At 45.1% G+C, this 18,026-nt stretch overlaps 1 protein-coding gene across 3 annotated transcripts in view; it reads left to right on the forward strand.

Moving 5' to 3' along the window:
- Positions 1-18,026, forward strand: part of cachd1 (cache domain containing 1) — a 76,058-nt gene that overhangs the window by 15,065 nt on the left and 42,967 nt on the right. For all 3 annotated transcript variants that reach the window (XM_035647940.2, XM_047336858.1, XM_047336857.1), the window contains one exon: positions 14,809-14,871. In XM_035647940.2, the coding sequence (XP_035503833.1) occupies positions 14,809-14,871 (63 nt within the window). The remainder of the gene's footprint in view (positions 1-14,808; positions 14,872-18,026) is intronic.

An 18,026-nucleotide genomic window follows, 5' to 3' on the forward strand; every position in this document is an offset into this window, starting at 1 on the left:
CATTCCTGATTCTTGAAAAGGAAACTCGTACTCGTATTTTTTTGGGTTGAGTGGGAAAACTTGGGGCTCCACAGTCTTGACAAGTAACAGGAAGCTGCCAGTTTTCTTCAGTTTCACTTCATTAACACAATCCAAGTTGGACTAGCCTATTTTTTTTTCCCCTTGAATAGAAAGGTTAGGCTTTGCAGGCAGTTGTGCTCACTCCAATGGTTCCACTGCCTTCTAGTAATTTATTTTAGCGTAGCTTCCAATCAGAGAAATATAAGGCTGCCTGTAATATGTACAAGAGGGAGACAACTAAAGTAGCCAACCATGTCTTAGGCTACATCCATACTACATTTTCATTTTAAAAATGGCGTTTTACAAGACAAACTTCAATCTCAATTTCTCCCATTTATGAGAATATTTCATCATGTCTGAAAGCCTGAAAGCATTTTGTTATACTCTGGTTGCTGGTTATTTATAGAGCGTGGGGTTTTCTTTTGCCTCACACCTGAGCCAAAACCAGCAAATACAGATACTAATCTCTCCCGATTTGCATTTCTAGCCCCCCCTTGTTTCTTCCTCCCTGCCTTTCATCTCTCTAGAAAACCTCAGCCCCCGAGCACTTCTCTACTTCTGTCAAACTGTAGTAATGTCACTCCAAATCTGTTCCAGAAGTTTTGACTGATGTCGTTTATGAAAAGGTTCAGTCAGTATCCTTGTTTTCTTCATTTTTTATTCACTCTCCCACTTTTTTTGTGTGTGGTTCCTTTGCACCTCTTTCTTCTCCGTTAGGCAGTTACTCTTCTGACCGCTGAAACGTTGGGGGAAAGATTGTATTTTTGAGTTATACACAACTGCAATCTGCAGGATATATCACAGAGAAAAAGGAGATTAGTGTTTGTGTGTTCATTTTTATGTGTGTACTTTGGCATTGTGGTTTCCTGCCGCAAGTGAGGGTCACAACTCATAAACTGCCGTCCTTTTCATTTACTTGCGTGTGAGAGAGAGAGCTTGTGTGTTTGTGTGCAGGAGCAGAGCGCTGGTGATGTTGACAAGTCAGGAGTCCAATTAAAATGAAAAAGCATTTGAGTTTGCCATGTCTCAAGCTGTGTTATGTCTTAGGAGGCATGATGTACTCTTTGTCAAAGTACCATTTAGTGCGGGGGGCATTTTGTGCCTCTGTTTCATAGGGATGGTGAAGACGGATACCAAAAAAGAGCCGGGTAATGACGTGCAGTAAATTATCCGGGTGTCAAACTCCCCGACCATTTGACCCGCGAATGCGTCATTTTTATGTGAGGGTCTTAAATGACTGGGCATGCACTTGTATATGTATCTCTGTAATTTAGCGATGCAGGGTCTGATGTTTTCCTCCCTCACCGCAGCTCCAAGATTTAATCGCCACGTCCGTTTGCTTTGGAGAGGAGTGGACCTCTGTGGATAGTGCGGCCCAGTTGAAACCCTCTCCGAACGTCTGGGTCATAATGTTAGAAGTAACAAGCTGAGCAAACTTCAGCGGCAGCTCAGCTAGCAGCCCCTCCTAGACGTCCTGTGTCTGCAGAAAAGAAAAGTCAGAGAAAAGCAGATTTGAAAAAAAAAACGTGAAACTGCTTTCTACAGAGTTTTTACCAGATTTAATCACCGGGCCAGTTTGTTTTGGAGAGGAGGAGCTTTCTGTGGAAAAAAGACCTAATGAATGATTAACACTGTAGGAATCATTGGTGACGATGGTGGTGGTCTGGAGCCCTGTGATGAGATGATCAGTTTGAATCCCCGTCCACGTTTACACACCTGATAAGGTATATCACGTGACCATTCACCTACAGAAAATACTACAAATGAGTAGACGACAATAATGCAAAGTAAGAGCAAGGATTTCTTTTCTTGGACGGACAGACGACGAGGTGGAACTTGCACTTAAAGTGCTTACAACGTTTTGCATTCACCGCTGTCGAGTCGTGACTGATAAGAATCAGGAAGCAATTGCAGGCGACTGCCTCGTCATTTCCAAACCGTCTCCGTTTCTGCCCATTCACACTTCAACATAGCCCCGTAGAGCTTTCAAACTAAAACGGGGTGAGCGGCTTTTACAAAACGTCTCCGTTTCAGGTGCTCGGAAACTCCTAAACACAGGTCATGGACGTGGGTTAATGTGTAGTGTTGCGTGGGTCATTTGTTGCTGATTTGGGCTGAATGAGGAACTTGTGAATATTACTGATAATAACTATTCTTACTTTACTTATACCTGACATGTTTTTTGAGTGTGTATGCCATGTCAACCAGGTTCAGCAGGACCAGTATGTGTCTGGTTGAACTTGGCAAAGTGAAAACCGCTATCATGTGTAGATTAAGCCCCCCTGCCTCTATTAATCTGTGCATGTCACTGGCCTAAGAGTACATGAAGTAGAACAAAGCACCCTGTCTGTAAGGAGACCTTATAACAGTGGCCAGACATGATCTCACATGGTGCTCAGAAACCTGAGAGGGAGACCACCCTGGGTACAACCCCCCCCCCCCCGTCCCATGTCATTTCTCTTCTTTATCGCTTCCCCGTCTCTCCGATCTGTTCATCTGTTTTCTTTCCTGCGTCTCCCTCACGTTCACCTGTCTATGATATGTTACCGTTCCTTGCACATCCCCACTTTTTTAAAAGGGTGCTTGAAAGTCCTGTTCCTTATTCTTTTTCTTATTATGGTGACGAGTTATCTATAGTGTGACTTTTGTAGTGATGCCTGTAAAGCTGCAAAGTAAATGCCTCACGCATGAGCCCACAGCGCAGGAATGTGAAGATAATCCAGGATAGTTTGTGCAGACATGGCAGGCGCCCCATCTGAACATCTTTTCACTTGGCTGAGAGAGGTAGGCTGTCTTGGCAGGAAGCGTATATCAAAGTTTTGAATTTATTGGCGCTGGCTGATGAGCCCTTTGCGCTGCGAGTCTCTTCCTCTGCCTCTTCTTTGACCCTGACTTTCGGATCGGTCTCCGTTCTTTCACACACTGTTCCTGCTCCCTTTGACATCTCCCAAGTCCAGCTAAAAGAGTCTGCACGTAGAAGTACGAAGTTTTTACCCTGGCAAGGGAGCACCACGAGGGTGTGACTGGGACTCGTGGTGCCAGAGGTGTCTGCCAGACTGGCACTGCACCCCGAGGTGGCTGAAGGTTAACAGTTCTGCAGGCTTTTCGCTGGGTTTCCACTGCAGTTCCGCCTGTTTGCTTCAGTCATGCCATTTGTCAAATCCGCTCTTAAGCGTTTGGTCCTGAAAGCGGTAATCCTGAAGAGTTTATTTTTATTTTGTGAGAAACTCCAGCTATGAAACACAATACAGATTGGACTTTAGACCAGCATGTTTTGGAATTAAGTGTTTTTTTATTGCTCAGATATGTTATTGAAATATTGTGGAGTCAGTTGCAAGCTGAGGAGTTTCGTTTCAAAATGTAAACAGGCCTGTGACCCAACTGTTACACTCACCACAATCCCCACAATAATATAGTAGCATTCTTGTCATTAAGTCGTTCATATTAAAATTAGCACAAAACTGGGCTTGTGAGCGATGGGTGAGCGATGGGATGATTTTATATTGTGATGGAAAAATTGCAAAATTTGATGTTGTCTAGACTCCGTCTCCCCTATTAAGTTGGATCCATACCATGTTCACAAAGCAACAGAGGGATCACCCACAAGTTGGCTATGCTTGTTGGCCAAGTTATATCAAATTATTAATATCAAATTATATGATAAGTCTCTTAACAAAGTGTCTCTCTGTGTGACTTATTTGGGAGCTAGCATCGTGGAGGATCACGATGCCAAAAAAGGAATTGTCACAACGTCAGTAATGTGGCAGAGCTTTGGCTTTTTCACAGTCAGATCTGTAAATTGGTCGGGGCAACGGTCAACACTTTCAGAGGGAAGGAATATATTTGGGTTGCTACAACCCGTCTCATCTGTATCATGGTGCACACTTCAGATCAACAGCGGGGTCCGCTTGTGTCTTTAAAAGCAACATTGTTAAACGGGGGAATTCAAATCAAGTCAAATCAAAAATGAATTGGCTCTTACAGTCGGCGTCTTCTCGACAAAACATTCCAAAGGAAGACAGATTGCGATCGTGATTGTGTGTTTTGAAAAGATTGAGATATGATTTCTTTCTGGAAGTTTTTCCTCGGATCCCAACTATCTCCTATAGTCAACATGTACTCATCATCAGTGAAGTTTTGTGCAGGCCTGCATGGTGCTCAACGGTCGTTGATCATTCTTTGGCCAGTCTGGGTCACGTTACGTGAACACAAACATAATTTATTGGCCCCTTTTGATATGGAGAAACATTCAAAAGCCCCCATAAAAGCACAGCGTTTTCTCATTATCCAACATTCTTATGGTGAACTAATTTGATCGCGATGTGTGTGTGTGAGGTTTTGTTTTCTTCCTCCTTCGCTCTGAGATTTTATCAGCTTAATGGAGGCGCTCAGGTATGCAGCTTTGATCCGTCTCTGGAACGTTTTCACATTGGCTCCACTTTAACAGCAAGCCACTATTCCCATGATGCATCACTGGCCTGGTGGTTACTGCTTCTATATACCTCATCTTTGTACCTTATCCACGATGTCAAGAAAATAAGTCTGATTTCCTATGAGAAACTGTATATACTGGCTCAAGAAGGCTGAAGATAAATGTTTACAAAAAAAACACCTAGGAATGCCACTATGCAGAATTAGTTTTTCAAGTTTTAGTGTCTAATTAGTCAAGTATGATTAGTGCATGTTACTGCAGCCCCGAAGGCCTTGTTTTTATGACTTAACAGCTTTGACATTTAAGGGTTTTTTTGTGTTGAGAGGTAATAACTTGGGCCCGTTCCCGCTTACCACATTTACTTCTTGCAAACACACACACCTTGTGGTTTGTGCTAAGAGGTGTGACCTTTTGAAAGATATGTGCTTGGATACCTAAGTGTCATACTTCTTAGTTTAAGGGCTCATTGTCTCTGCTGTCACTTTTCTCCCCTTCATTTCCATCATTTGATGCTGAGTACACATAACATTTAGGCTACGTCCTGGTTTCATAACACGCAGGGAGAAAGAGGGAGAGGCGGAAACCTCATTTACTCTCGCTAAGCTGCTAGATTATGTCTCTCACTTGAGTCGTCACGATGCCTTACTTTTGTTTTTTGGGGAACCGTTGCTAAGCCACAATTCAGAAGGCCCCGTTACTGTTCTTTGTCCCGGCATGGGCGATAAATGGGGCAACGTGGAACATGCCACACATATGTTTGATTCCACAGAGAAAATTAGGTTCAATGTCTAAAAATGTGGCTTTTCTGTGGTCATGTTTTCCTCTTGCTTTATTTAGATTTGTGTCTACGGTTGGCTACAAAACAACATTTTGGAACAAACAAGAAACTATGAAACCAAAAGTTCAAAACAATACCCTTTTTATTCCTGTAGCAAAGCTGTTTGGTTGCATATATGTGTTACTTATAACATATGTGCCTTTAGTCTTGATGGTTATATACATTTTTTTTTTAATTACATCTAATGTCCTTGGTTAAATCTCATCCTCAAACGTCTCTCAGATTTGACTGATTCTCCTAAATACCAACTACCAAAAGTCTTATTTGACATCACAGCATTTCATCTTCAGTCATATCTTCAGATAAACACGAAGCCTGGTTTTGATGTGGATAAGTTACCAATCAAACCACGGGTCTGCCGCTATCTGTCTCTGCTCTTTGTTGCTCTCGTCTGCCCCCACCCCACTTTTTCCACAGTCCCCTTTCATTCCCCCTCTTTTGCTCCCTTCTTCTCTCCTCCACCCTCCGATCCCTCCCTTTTTCTCCCACATGTGGAAAGCATTACATCCTGTCTGGTGGAGAGGGAGAGCAAACATCCCAGGCCGAGACTGAGAGCCTCTCGGGTAGGTGTAGGGGGCAGTGGGGAGGCTGCTAGAATCTCTCTCCCCCTCTCTCCTGATGCTGTTTGGACAAAAGGGGGTCTTGTTATTTCAGAACCACAGCAGCCCGGTAGTTGACAGGTTTCACTCTCCCACTGCATTGGACTGGAAGAGACCTTGGTTGAAATGAGGGTGAGGAAGATAAAAAGGGGGAAAATCCAGCTGGAGTTCTCTGCACACTTGTACATTTTGGGTGAATGATTTCTGAAGCATCTGTAGATGTGAGTTTAAGACACTTGTGTTGGTCTCGCATTCGTCTTCTTTCCATCAAACTTTTGTGTTGTGAGCTTTATCAATGGGTTGTATACTTAAATTACGATTGACTCCAACTCAATTAATATATCTGAACATGTTAGAATAAATGTCTTGTTTGCTTTTTCTGGCAGTATCGTCCATGCACATGCTCTTCTAGAAAAAAAAAAGACCACTCGTCTTTCCAAGTCGTCTGATCACTACACAACTTGCTGTGTTGTGATGTGGAGTCACAGGGGCGAGGGGGGGGGGGGGGGGGGGGGGGGGGGGGGGGGGGGGGGGGGGGGGGGGGGGGGGGGGGGGGTCACACAGATGTGATCTTTCACCAATGTGAAACCCCCATAAAAAAGCTATAGTCCTGAGCTCTGCCTGGCTGTAGACGGTTTTTCGTCTAGATATTTTTGGGTACAAATCGCATCTTTGAAGTGTTCACGCAGCGATTGCCGATTGAGAGCCGATTTGGCGCTGGTCTGGGGCTTTTGTCGACGAGTTCCAATCTGCAGTCATGTGGAAAATCTGGGCTAAAATCATGTAGAAGGAACTAGGTGTTAGTTATATTTACTTACTGCTGTCAAGGGCTTAACGTACCAGTTGCTGCTCTTTTTTACGATGGTACACTTAATTAATAGGTTTGTGGAACCAGTTTAAGGAGCTAACTGGTCCTGAGAATTGGATTTAGGGACTCAGTTGGGAAAGGTTTAAAAACCATCATTAGGTTGTTGCTTCTTTTCATAAGTTGATCCACATTGAAAAGCTATCTCATGCTCGTCCAGCATCCCGGACTTGTCAGATGTTGAACAGGATCCTAGTCTTCGTTTATGTCCCAAAGCTCGATAGACCCTGACATAAGGCAGAAACCACCACACCGTCACGGCTTGGATCGAGATCCACTAAACGGCTACGTGCGCCGGTGAATCCAATTTTATTTAGGCCTGGAATGGATTTCCTCCTATTGATTGTCACAAAAATATAATCTATTAAAAGGCGCTGACAAATTGATATTTTACAGCCAAAATGTGAGATGGCTCACACAGAAGATCCAATCGCGCTAGTTTCTTTCTCAACGGTACTATGACTGAAACGTAGTTCAGTCGCCACAGTATGAGAGGGAGGCATTAAAGTGAGGAAGATATGGTGGATCATCATCAGTGTGATCATTCAGTGTTTCTGTGATGCTGCCTGGGATTCTGAGTTTGACCTGGAAGAGGAAAATTGAACCGTCTGAAGTCCAATTACTGTGACTGTGACACACTAAAACTAAGTGTCGTTAATGCACGTTTGGTCAAAGTTACCCTCATTATTTTTGCCTCTTTTTTTCAGTGCACACAAACGTCCACTGGCACATAGATCCTTTGACTGAACAAACACTCCCCCGCTCCCCCTCCACATGGTGTGTGGGCCGAGGCTTCGGAGCCTGGAGCTGCCTCGGGTCGTCCGTTAGTTAGATTCAAGCTAATTAAATTGACCCCATCACCGTCTAAATGCAGCAGCAGGCAGTTAGCAGACACCGACGGGGGCCAGTCATTTAATTAGCCAACCTGCTCCGCCGGGTGGAAACAGATATGCACTTAATTAGCGAGGGTTCGACGTCTCTGCGGCCATTATGGTGACATCGAGAGATTCGGATTGGACACGCCTCTTCCTCTCCCTCTTTTTCCCCCTCTTCTTTTTTTATATGGTGTCATGGTCGCAAGTTTTCGAGGAGAATTTTATCTGTTATCTGTTTTTTATAACTGAGCTCCGGTTTGATTTATTTTTTCCAAATAATTGATAGGAAACACAGTGAATCTTTAAGTACCTGTGAGGTTTTAGGTCGGTGCACAAGGTTTATCCCCATAGATGAAATGGATGAATACAAATGCTCTTTTCTTCTGTTGTTCTGGCCTCCGTGTAATGGATCCCTAAGCTGCAGGTGCAATTATTTCAGCCTTTTTTGTAGTCTTGCAAAAAAAAGAAAAAATCTCTCTCTCTCTCTCTCTCTCTCTCTCTCTCTCTCCCCCCCCCCCCCCCCCCCCCCCCCCCCCCCCCCCCCCCACGTGCCTATTTCTTGACTCTGCTTCATAGTCCTCTGAAAAAAAAATCGAGATTGGGCCGTAAGGTTGGGGATGGAGACATGGCAAAGGGTTGAGGAACACACACACACATGCACACACGTGCACATCAGAGGCGAAAGCTCTGATGCCGTGTGCCTGGCTCCAGTCCTTTGTAGTGCAATGAGCGGAGAGTTGGCTGGGAGCAGCGAGTAGGGGGGGGGGGGGCGAGAGAGGAAAAGCCATGGGGGGGTGAAGTACAGAAGGAAGGAGGAGGGAGGCTGAGCAGTATACCGGCAGCATGGAAGGAAGCAGCAGTTAGCGTCCCTTGGGCTTTAGGCTTTTATCTGTCGGTTGTATTGAAACCAATCTCTCAGACCCTACAGCTCCAAAACATCTACACCATAGCCCTGTGTGTGTGTTTGGGAAAGAGAGACGTTTACGTACATAGACATTTCACTGAGAATTGTAGGAAAAACCTAGTACACACAGCCCGCTGCTTGTTCACCTTATGCATAGCCCACGTATGTATTTGATTTACAGTTGGCACATAATCACATACACACACACACACACACACACACACACTCACTCACTCACTCACTCACTCACTCACTCACTCACTCACTCACTCACTCACTCACACACTCTCTCTCTCTCTCTCTCTCTCTCTCTCTCTCTCTCTCTCTCTCTCTCTCTCTCTCTCTCTCTCTCTCTCTCTCTCTCTCTCTCTCTCTCTCTCGTGGACGCCCCCCACCCAAGCGATGCTCCTCTCTTGCCCTCCAGTGTGTTCACTGATAAAAACCTTGGACCACTGCTCAATAAGCCCCGAAGAAAGGATTAGTGATTAGTGATTAGTGTGTGTGTGTGTGTGTGTGTGTGTGTGTGTGTGTGTGTGTGTGTGTGTGTGTGTGTGTGTGTGTGTGTGTGTGTGTGTGTGTGTGTGTGTGTGTGTGTGTGTGTGTGTGTGTGTGTGTGTGTGTGTGTGTGTGTGTGTGTGTGTGTGTGTGTGTGTGTGTGTGTGTGTGTGTGTGTCACATCATGGGGCTCACGTCTCCACTCTGTCCTTTGAAGATGAGTGAGCATACTCCCGCTTCCTCTCTTCCTTTTTCTTTCCTTTTACACTCCTTCCTCTTCTTCCCCTTCTTCTCTGTGCATCTCTGAGCTCTTCTCTCATTCCACTCTTGCTTGGGTGACTCCTAACACCTCTGTCTTTGAGCTGTTAGCGTCTGTTACATGTCAGGATTTTACGCAGTGCTCCGCTGAGAGAAGAGTCACTTGAGAGGAGAAGAGCCTCTTGGGTTAGTTTACGGCATCTACAAAAGACCCTGACGGAAGAGCTGAAGAGGCAGGCCCCAATTAAATGGATGACATATACATGGCAAGTTCCCATGGTGTAACCGTCGCTCTGAGATGTCGTAACAGGGTGCAAACGGGATGGAGGAGGCAAGACAGAGAAACAAAAATGAACTGGCGTGATTGCAAACATTTTTTTTGTGACCTACTTAGTCTTAATCCTCCTCTATTCCTATATCTGAGAGGAGAGCAGGTTAGGATTTAAGTCTGGTAAAGATTTTTAAAAGTGATAAGGTAGTCGTGTTCTAATATTATTATTACATTCATTTTGCTGACGCTTAACAGTAATCTTTTAAAAAAAAAATCACATCAGAGGTAGGTAGGTAGCATAAAAGGCCTTGCCTAAGGACCCACACTGGATTCTAGCCATGCCCGGACCAGGAAGTGAACCCCTCGTAACCTTGAGCTGACTTCAATGCAGAACCACATATTAACACATCAAGTTATTTCTCTCGTCCATTATTAAATTCCTTTTTTGGCGTGTGTATCGCACATTTTTTTGCAATTTTTGCGCATTTTTGTGAAAAAACGTGCTTTGGAGACATTTCTCCTGGTGAAGGATCGCGTAGTGTGTGACCCCCCCCCCCATTGCAGATGAGTCACGTTGTGTGAACAGCACAACGACTGAGAGCCTCGTGATTACCAGACAGCACGTCGCGTAGTATGAACAGCACTGCGGTCTTACGACTCTGAAAGTCGTGTAGTGTGTCTAAGGCATTAGCGATGCCAGCCGAAATTCCCTTCAGCAACAGCCTTGTATCATTACAACAGATGCAATCACGCAGCACAGGATTGAAAAACCACAGGTTCTGGTAGTTATGTTTGCGACTCACAGCTTGAGCTCCCACTGAGGTTTCAGCCATTCTTGTGAACCGCTCTTCTGTGGTTAGGATTAACCTCAAGGTGGACGCTTTAAAAAGAAAAGAAAAGAAAAACTGGGCTAATGAGACCAAAGGCTTGTGCTCCGTGCTTATTGGAAATAAGGAGTTTGAATACAGTTCTTGTGAGCTGAGCCGCCTGTTTTGGATCCAGCGTCTCATTCCATGTGCACGTTTGCGGCGCTGCCCTTTACACGGCAAAAGAAGCAAAACAATTTTTTTTATTATTATTACGAGAGAGCCGTGATTAGTCATCCAAAAGGATTGCTACTTTATGTGCACTCCACATGCTATCGCTGCACAAATGATTTTTATTGCACAGCTTGACAAATGAAGCCAAGGCTTCATAAAGTGCGTGTGAGTGTCTGTGCTGCAGGAAAATATGGGAATTTCCTGCTGCTTTCATGAGTAAAACAGCTGGAGAATATACATATGTATGTATTTTGATCTTTTAGTGTCTATTATTGTAATATTTTAGCCAGATTCCTTTTTATAGTTGTGCCATAATTACTTTTTCCAAAGAAGTTAAGTCCTAAAACATATTTATCATCATCAACCGAACATTAACTTTTGGCATCTTTTGGAGATTGTGATATTAATATTTACCATAACGCCCAGCCGTACATGGAAGAGTTGGCTCTAAGGTGTCTGGTTACGTTCTCTGTCACTGTGTTGACCGTCTGTACGGCCTCTGTAGTGTATGAGTATGTGTCTGTGTACATTTGAGTGTTTGATTATGGGTCAGGGAGGGCCACAGGCCCACGGTGGCCCAGGCGGCCTCAGGCCTCTCAGGTTTCGGAGCGGAGCATTCCTCCCCGGCTGCTCCATAGCTGTGAAAACCGCAAAGCTGCTCCAACAACAAACACTCCAGGCACTGGGGGATCGACGGCTAACCTGTGGCTAATCAACAACAGGAGTTTTCACTCCTGTTGGAGACGAAGCCGCTTCTCCGCTCTAGCGACTAGTTCTCCCCCTTCTCTTTTGTTAGGGTGGTGTTTTTGAGAGCACATGGTTTCCTGCTAAGTAGTGGCAGCTCTGTTTATGTGTGTTTATTTGACAGTTCCACATCTTGGACCTGCTGTTTTTCCACTGAGAAGGGCGTGGAACTGTAGACTGTCTGGGGTTGTTTTTTCACTTTGCTCAGTAGTGAAATATGCAGCTGTGTGTGTGTGTGTGTGTGTGTGTGTGTGTGTGTGTGTGTGTGTGTGTGTGTGTGTGTGTGTGTGTGTGTGTGTGTGTGTGTGTGTGTGTGTGTGTGTGTGTGTGTGTGTGTGTGTGTGTGTGTGTGTGTGTGTGTGTGTGTGTGTGTGTGTGCGTGCGTGCATGCACGCATGCACACCGCATGTGGAATAATAACATTACGGAAAAGTTTGTATTGCACTCTACTGCAAAATATCAGAAATATACACAAAAAAATAACAACATAACAAGGACCGCCGACTCCATTCAGACAATCCGGATTAAAACTGAGTACTTGTGTCAATGTGTCTCCAACAGAACTTTGACAATCAGCTCCGTGTCCATTGCCTATTAGACATGATCACATTATAATTGAAACCTCAGTAAATGACAGAGTGTCGGCTGAATGGCCCAATTATGACCCAGAAGAGGGCATTGTTAAGAGACTTAAGTGAACAGTTGCACGTTTGTTTGCGTGAGTCAATGCCCGACTTTGTCTGTCGGTTTGTGCATGTGTCCTTCAAAAAAAAAAAAAAAAAATCAAATCCCACTTTGTTTATATGGTGCCATCTGTTCAAATTAGCAATGCTAGTTGCTTAACACTTCAAAAATACAACAATAAAAGGCAATGCAACACAGCAGCAATAAGATGATCAATAAGATAAATCGGGTAAATTGGAGCTGCAAAGATTAGCCAGTTGATCATTATTGCTATCGAAAGAAAAGAACATTTTCATTTGTCTGACTTATTAGTATTCTGATCATATTGGAACTGTCAGTCAGGCACAAGGATGGACATTTCTTCTGTTTTCTAGTGACGTCTGGACCAAAAGATAAAGCGGCTAATAAGAAAAATATCCGGCAGGTTAATTGGTAATGATAATGATCCTTTGTTGAAGCCCTGCTGTCAATACAAAGCCCCCCCAAAAAATGCATTTCTGTGCATAAATTGGTATGAAGATTAGGTGTCCTGGAATAACTCGGGTTCTTTTGATTAAAGCTACCGTATCTTGAAATGGGCCGCTCACGTTTGAGAATCCGCTCTGTTCCGTGTGAAACAGATGAGACTTTGCCTTTGTAGAGATTCGTTGTAAGACCTACCAACGAGCCGGCAGCGACGCTCCTTTGCGAATCAGCTCCAGGTCAGCTGGTTACGTGGTGGATTCTGGGTAATTGGTGGTCCTCTGGAATGTGTCGAACAAAGGGTGTGGACACTAGGCAGCAGGAAATGGTTTGGGTGTTGAACCAGGCAATTTAAGGCTTTGTGTGCAGCGGGGCAGCTTACGTTGAACCACCTGCCCACCTGGTGCCGCAACACAAACATTAGCTTTTACTCTGTTTGTAGCTGCCACGCAGTACGGCTGCCTGTGTTTAGGGAAGTGTGTGTGTGTGTGTGTGTGTGTGTGTGTGTGTGTGTGTGTGTGTGTGTGTGTGTGTGTGTGTGTGTGTGTGTGTGTGTGTGTGTGTGTGTGTGTGTGTGTGTGTGTGTGTGTGTGTGTGTGTGTGTGTGTGTGTGTGTGTGTGTGTGTGTGTGTGTGTGTGTGTTGGGGGCAGGTCCACGTTCAGGCACCTCTTAAAACTGTTTTTTCTGGTGCTCTCAGAGCACTGAGGTCACACCAGGGCTCATTTTCTCCATGCGTTAATGCTGCGCTCGGCTTCCCATTCACTTATATAAAATATAAATCACGGACTATCAAAATGCTTCGGCCTGGAAACAGGAATGGGGAAATTTTAGCATCGCCTTGTGATTCAGACTCACGCGAAACCATAATTTTTTGGTGTCACGGCTGATCTCCAGACTCCAGACAGGTTGACACATTTTCCTCCCCAACCTAGACACTGATATAAAACGACAGGACCGTAACCGTCTACGGCTTGGCTGTTATAGAAGATAAACAGGTTTATCATCCTCTCAGGACCAGCAATAGAAACGGCTCTGCACCTGTCTGCAAAAGAGAAATGCATCTGAACCAATGCTACCGTCGACCTCACTCGGAGATCTGAAATCAAGATGGTGACTTGGGGTCAGTGAAGTCAGTGTGTTTGTTGTTAATTATTTATTTATCGCCACTTTTTTTAGTCAACGTCATAAAGCAATGTCGCACTGAAAAGTTTCTTTATAACCTGTTATAAAATATACAAGATTGATGACTGATTTAACTCGCATACCAATTTGCATGTTGACTTGTCATAGCAGGGGAAGCACAGATTATGATTTATAATTTTCAACATTTAACTAATGCTTTTGTCACATTTATGAGATGCATTCTGGGTTTATTTTTCACAGAGGAAAACCTGCATTGAATTTAGTACATATTAAATTCAGCTACACTCCTGCTCGACAAGAGAAAATATCTGGTTCTGTAAACGTCAGTTATTGCATTTAGTTGTACTTGAGCACATATTTTTGCGCTCGTGAATTTTGGATAAATTAGACCTAGCAGTCTCCATCAGCTTGGGCAAGTCTGTAGTTGAACGTATTCATCCTGAAAGGCTATTGTTGTCGCTACTTTCTCCTTGTGAGTGTGTGGCAAGGTGGTAAAGTGGTTAGCGCTGTTGCCTCACAACAGCAAGGTTCTGGGTTCGACGTGACATCTGGCTGGGGTCTGCGTGGGTTTTCTCCGGGGCACCGGGTGGTGTACGTGTAAATGCTGATGACGGTAATTTGGTTCGACGAGAGCATATTGACCAACCAATCCCCCTGTCGAATGGGAGAATGCAGCCCCCCACTTCTCGCTGCTGCAGACAAAATGTTGTCTGTACTGAATGTTCAGTCCCCAGCCGCGGAATTTAGCTTTAATATGGCCGTCAGACTTAATGAGCATCAAAAGCACACTGCCACAACAAAGGCCCTGGTCTGGCAGCATTCTTTACAAACGCGAGGAAGTGCGGTCGCCTTTTTCACCGTTCAATAGACGTAGTCACAATAATGCAGTAGTTCGCCCTCCTTTTTCTTCAGAATGCACTCCGACTCTTTGTAGACAATAATTTCAGCATGTCAATAACAAAGCTCTCTGCTCAACAACACCCGAAACCAAAATCCACCTGGGTAAACAAAAAAAACGTGCCAAATACTCCGTCCTCAGGTGACGGATTTACGTTATTGGATCCAAATCTTCTGCATTCCCCCGCTCACCTAACCTCACTGTCTCTTCTTCTTCCTCCCCCCCATGTCTCTCCACAGAGGATTTTCAACTCGTTTGTGTACACCGAGAAGACATCAAACGGAGAGACGGAAGTGCAGCAGGTGAGTAACAAAGGCTCCCACTATCTGCGTGTGTGTGTGTGCGAGTGTGTGTGTGTGTGCGAGTGTGCGTGTCTGGTTGTGTATATGCGTGCTTCGGCTGGTTGTCTATATGTAGTCTTTGGTAGGTTTCAATTTTAGCAGCAATAATACACACACACACGCACACACACACACACCAGAGGAAAAAGGGTGTTTATTAAAATCATACAGTTGCCGTATCATTGGCTTTGAAGTTCTGTTTTTCCACTCGTCTGTGTTCCGTGTCTCCTTCTCCCTTCACTCACGATGATTATGCAGAGCTGCAGTCAGACAGGATAGCAACGCTTCCAGGAGAGAATGGAATCTGTTATTTTTGGAAACAAACAACACCAGAATTGGCAGATTTAAAAAAAGAAAGAAAAATGACCCTCAATCTGCAAGTCAGAATATACGTGTGCCATATTTTTTTGTCCCGGATTTGGGAAACTATGCACAGAATTTCTGGCATCGGATGTCAAGGCAGTCGTGTGTGTGTGTGTGTGTGTGTGTGTGTGTGTGTGTGTGTGTGTGTGTGTGTGTGTGTGTGTGTGTGTGTGTGTGTGTGTGTGTGTGTGTGTGTGTGTGTGTGTGTGTGTGTGTGTGTGTGTGTGTGTGTGTGTGTGTGTGTGTGTGTGTGTGTGTGCGTGCGCGTGCGCGTGTCTGCACTCGCGCATCAGCGTTATTGGCAGAGTGACAGTAAACAACAGACTGGTAAACAGCCACCAGCAAGAACAGACAGGTTGATGTTTGTTTGCATGTCTCCTGTGTGACTGTGTGCGCCCGCGTATCCGTCTGAGTGAGTGCACGCGTGTCTTCTTGTGCGTGACATATACGGCATCTCTCAGTCTCTTGTAGCTAGTCACTACTCCAGAGAGGCATATGGAACTGACCTTGAACCACTGGTGTTTCTTGTTCTTGTTTTCTTCATTATAGTCTCATTTATAAGGAATGGGTCCAGTCAAAAACGTATCCCCACCACAGAAACCTCAACAACAATACCACGCCTAAGGTTTTGAATTGCATTTGGATTTGGTGTATTTTAATGAGCCACTGTCCCGGGGCAGCCCAGACTTTATTCATTCTGGGTCCTTGTGAGGCGTTTAATTGTTTTATTTCCATGGGCAGCTCATGGAGCAGCCCATACATTCTGCCCACTGCCCTTCTGAGATGACAGCCCTGGCATAGTTGGCTTGCCGTGTCTCTCTGGGCAGAGGGGCTGTGTCCCCGAGCCAAGTGCAGGCTCAATTAAGGATCTGCAGAGGACGAGAGGGCTGGGAAAGAGCAGGGAGAGAGAGTAGCCAAGGAGCTGCCGAGGGGAGCCACTGACTTCTCGGACCGGTTTCCCAACCTGAAAATTCATTATTCAGAAAGAAACACAGATTTGAGCCCTCAGTCTTCCTCGTCTCTCCCCGAGTCAGTCTCCTTCTGTTTTATGAATGTATTCTGCTTGTTTCACCCACTGACACCATGTACAACTCTGCGTTAACAAGAGGTTCTACTTGCCCTCTATGTGGAGCCGTGATGGAGTGAATTCAGAGAAATACTTTTTAATACTTTTAATTATTATCAGATGTAAAAATTTAATCGGGACCATTAAGTACCATTAAGTAATCAATATAATTATTATTATCAGTTTCAGTCCGAAAGGATTCCCCCTCTGTAGGGTGGCTGGGCTCAGCCTTAGAGTTCGGACGGAGCTCGGAGGAGAACCGCTGCTCCAGGGGTCAGTTAAGGTATTTCGGATATCTTGTCAACTGGGAGGAGACCTAGAGGAAGACACAGAACTCGCTGGAGGGACTACACATCCCTTCTGGCCTGGGAATGCCTCCGGACCCCCCCAGGGTGAGCTAGAAAGTGTTGCCGGGGAGAGGAATGTCTCTAACACCCTGCTTAGCCGGCTGCCTCCGAGTCCCAATCCAGGATAAGTGGAGGAAGATGGATGGATGGTTTCAGTCCTCACACAAGTGTCTCTAAGATACGAAGGACATTGGCCCCCGAGGTGAAAACGTTGCAAACGATATATGATCTTCAACTTTGAGTTGAAGCACAGCACTTATCCTTATTTGCAATCTCCAGATGTGAGAGTCAAACTAATTCAGAGAAGCCAAGAAGTGCACGGTCATGGTTCTACCATGCCAGAGTTTCTTGAGTCTGCACCACAGACCTGTATCTCACTCCTGCAATCCGAATTAAGATTTGCCATAAACACCTCTGCCAGCGACTGTGGTCGAAGGCTTCCTGGCAAACCTTAAAAGTCAGGGTGCCTTGATGCCGTCCTCTCCAGGTCTGTGGCTGAACCAACCAACCAACTTCACTGGGTGTTGCAATGCACACCCTACACTGCTGGTGGGATGGGCGAGAGAGCGCAGAGAGGAGCCCTGTGTGTTGGAGAATGTGGTTAATCTCGGGGGGCACAGGTTGGCTTTGGCTGCGCCGTGGCAGACTGTAACCTAAGCTGTAACTTGCATAGCTCAACGTTTCTGGTTTCTCTGAAGTCACCCTGTTAAAAGTTTGAGTCTTTCTTTCTCCCCTCTGTCTCTCCCCCCTCCTCCTCCCAGCTATGGAAACACTCCTCGGCTGAACACTGGGCCATTTTTCCCTCTTTTTAATACAAGGTTCGCAGCAGCTAATTGCCGTGCGGCTATGCATGGACAATACAGTGTGGGGCGTGTGTGTGAGAGTGCACATGTAAGTGTCTGGTATGTGTGTGTGTGTGTGTGTTCCTTGTGGTGAAGTAGTGGTAATTGTGGGGTGTGTCTCAGCCTCCTGTTAAACCCCTAATAAGAATGGCTGGCGGTTGATTAGGTGTACAGGCGGTCAGTGGGTCGCGGTACATTTCCCCGTGCCTGGCTTGAATCACAGCCCTTTACAGGCGCTGGTAATTATGGGATGTGAATAAAGGGGGTCCAGTTACCGTGGAAATAAGCCCTTTCCTGCATTCAACCAGACTAAGTACATTACTTGAAATGGCTTTGGGAAATGTTCAGACCATTTTCTACATAAAAAAAAGTAAAAATCTTATTGTCGCAATCTATTACCGAAATCAGACACGTCAGACTCAAGGAAAATGTCCAGACGTCAGTGCACGTCTAAAGGCAGCTTTTGGTGCGAGGTCCCTGTTTTGTCTGCTCGGAGTT

Source organism: Scophthalmus maximus, chromosome 13, assembly GCF_022379125.1.
Source record: "Scophthalmus maximus strain ysfricsl-2021 chromosome 13, ASM2237912v1, whole genome shotgun sequence".
Lineage (NCBI taxonomy): Eukaryota > Metazoa > Chordata > Actinopteri > Pleuronectiformes > Scophthalmidae > Scophthalmus > Scophthalmus maximus.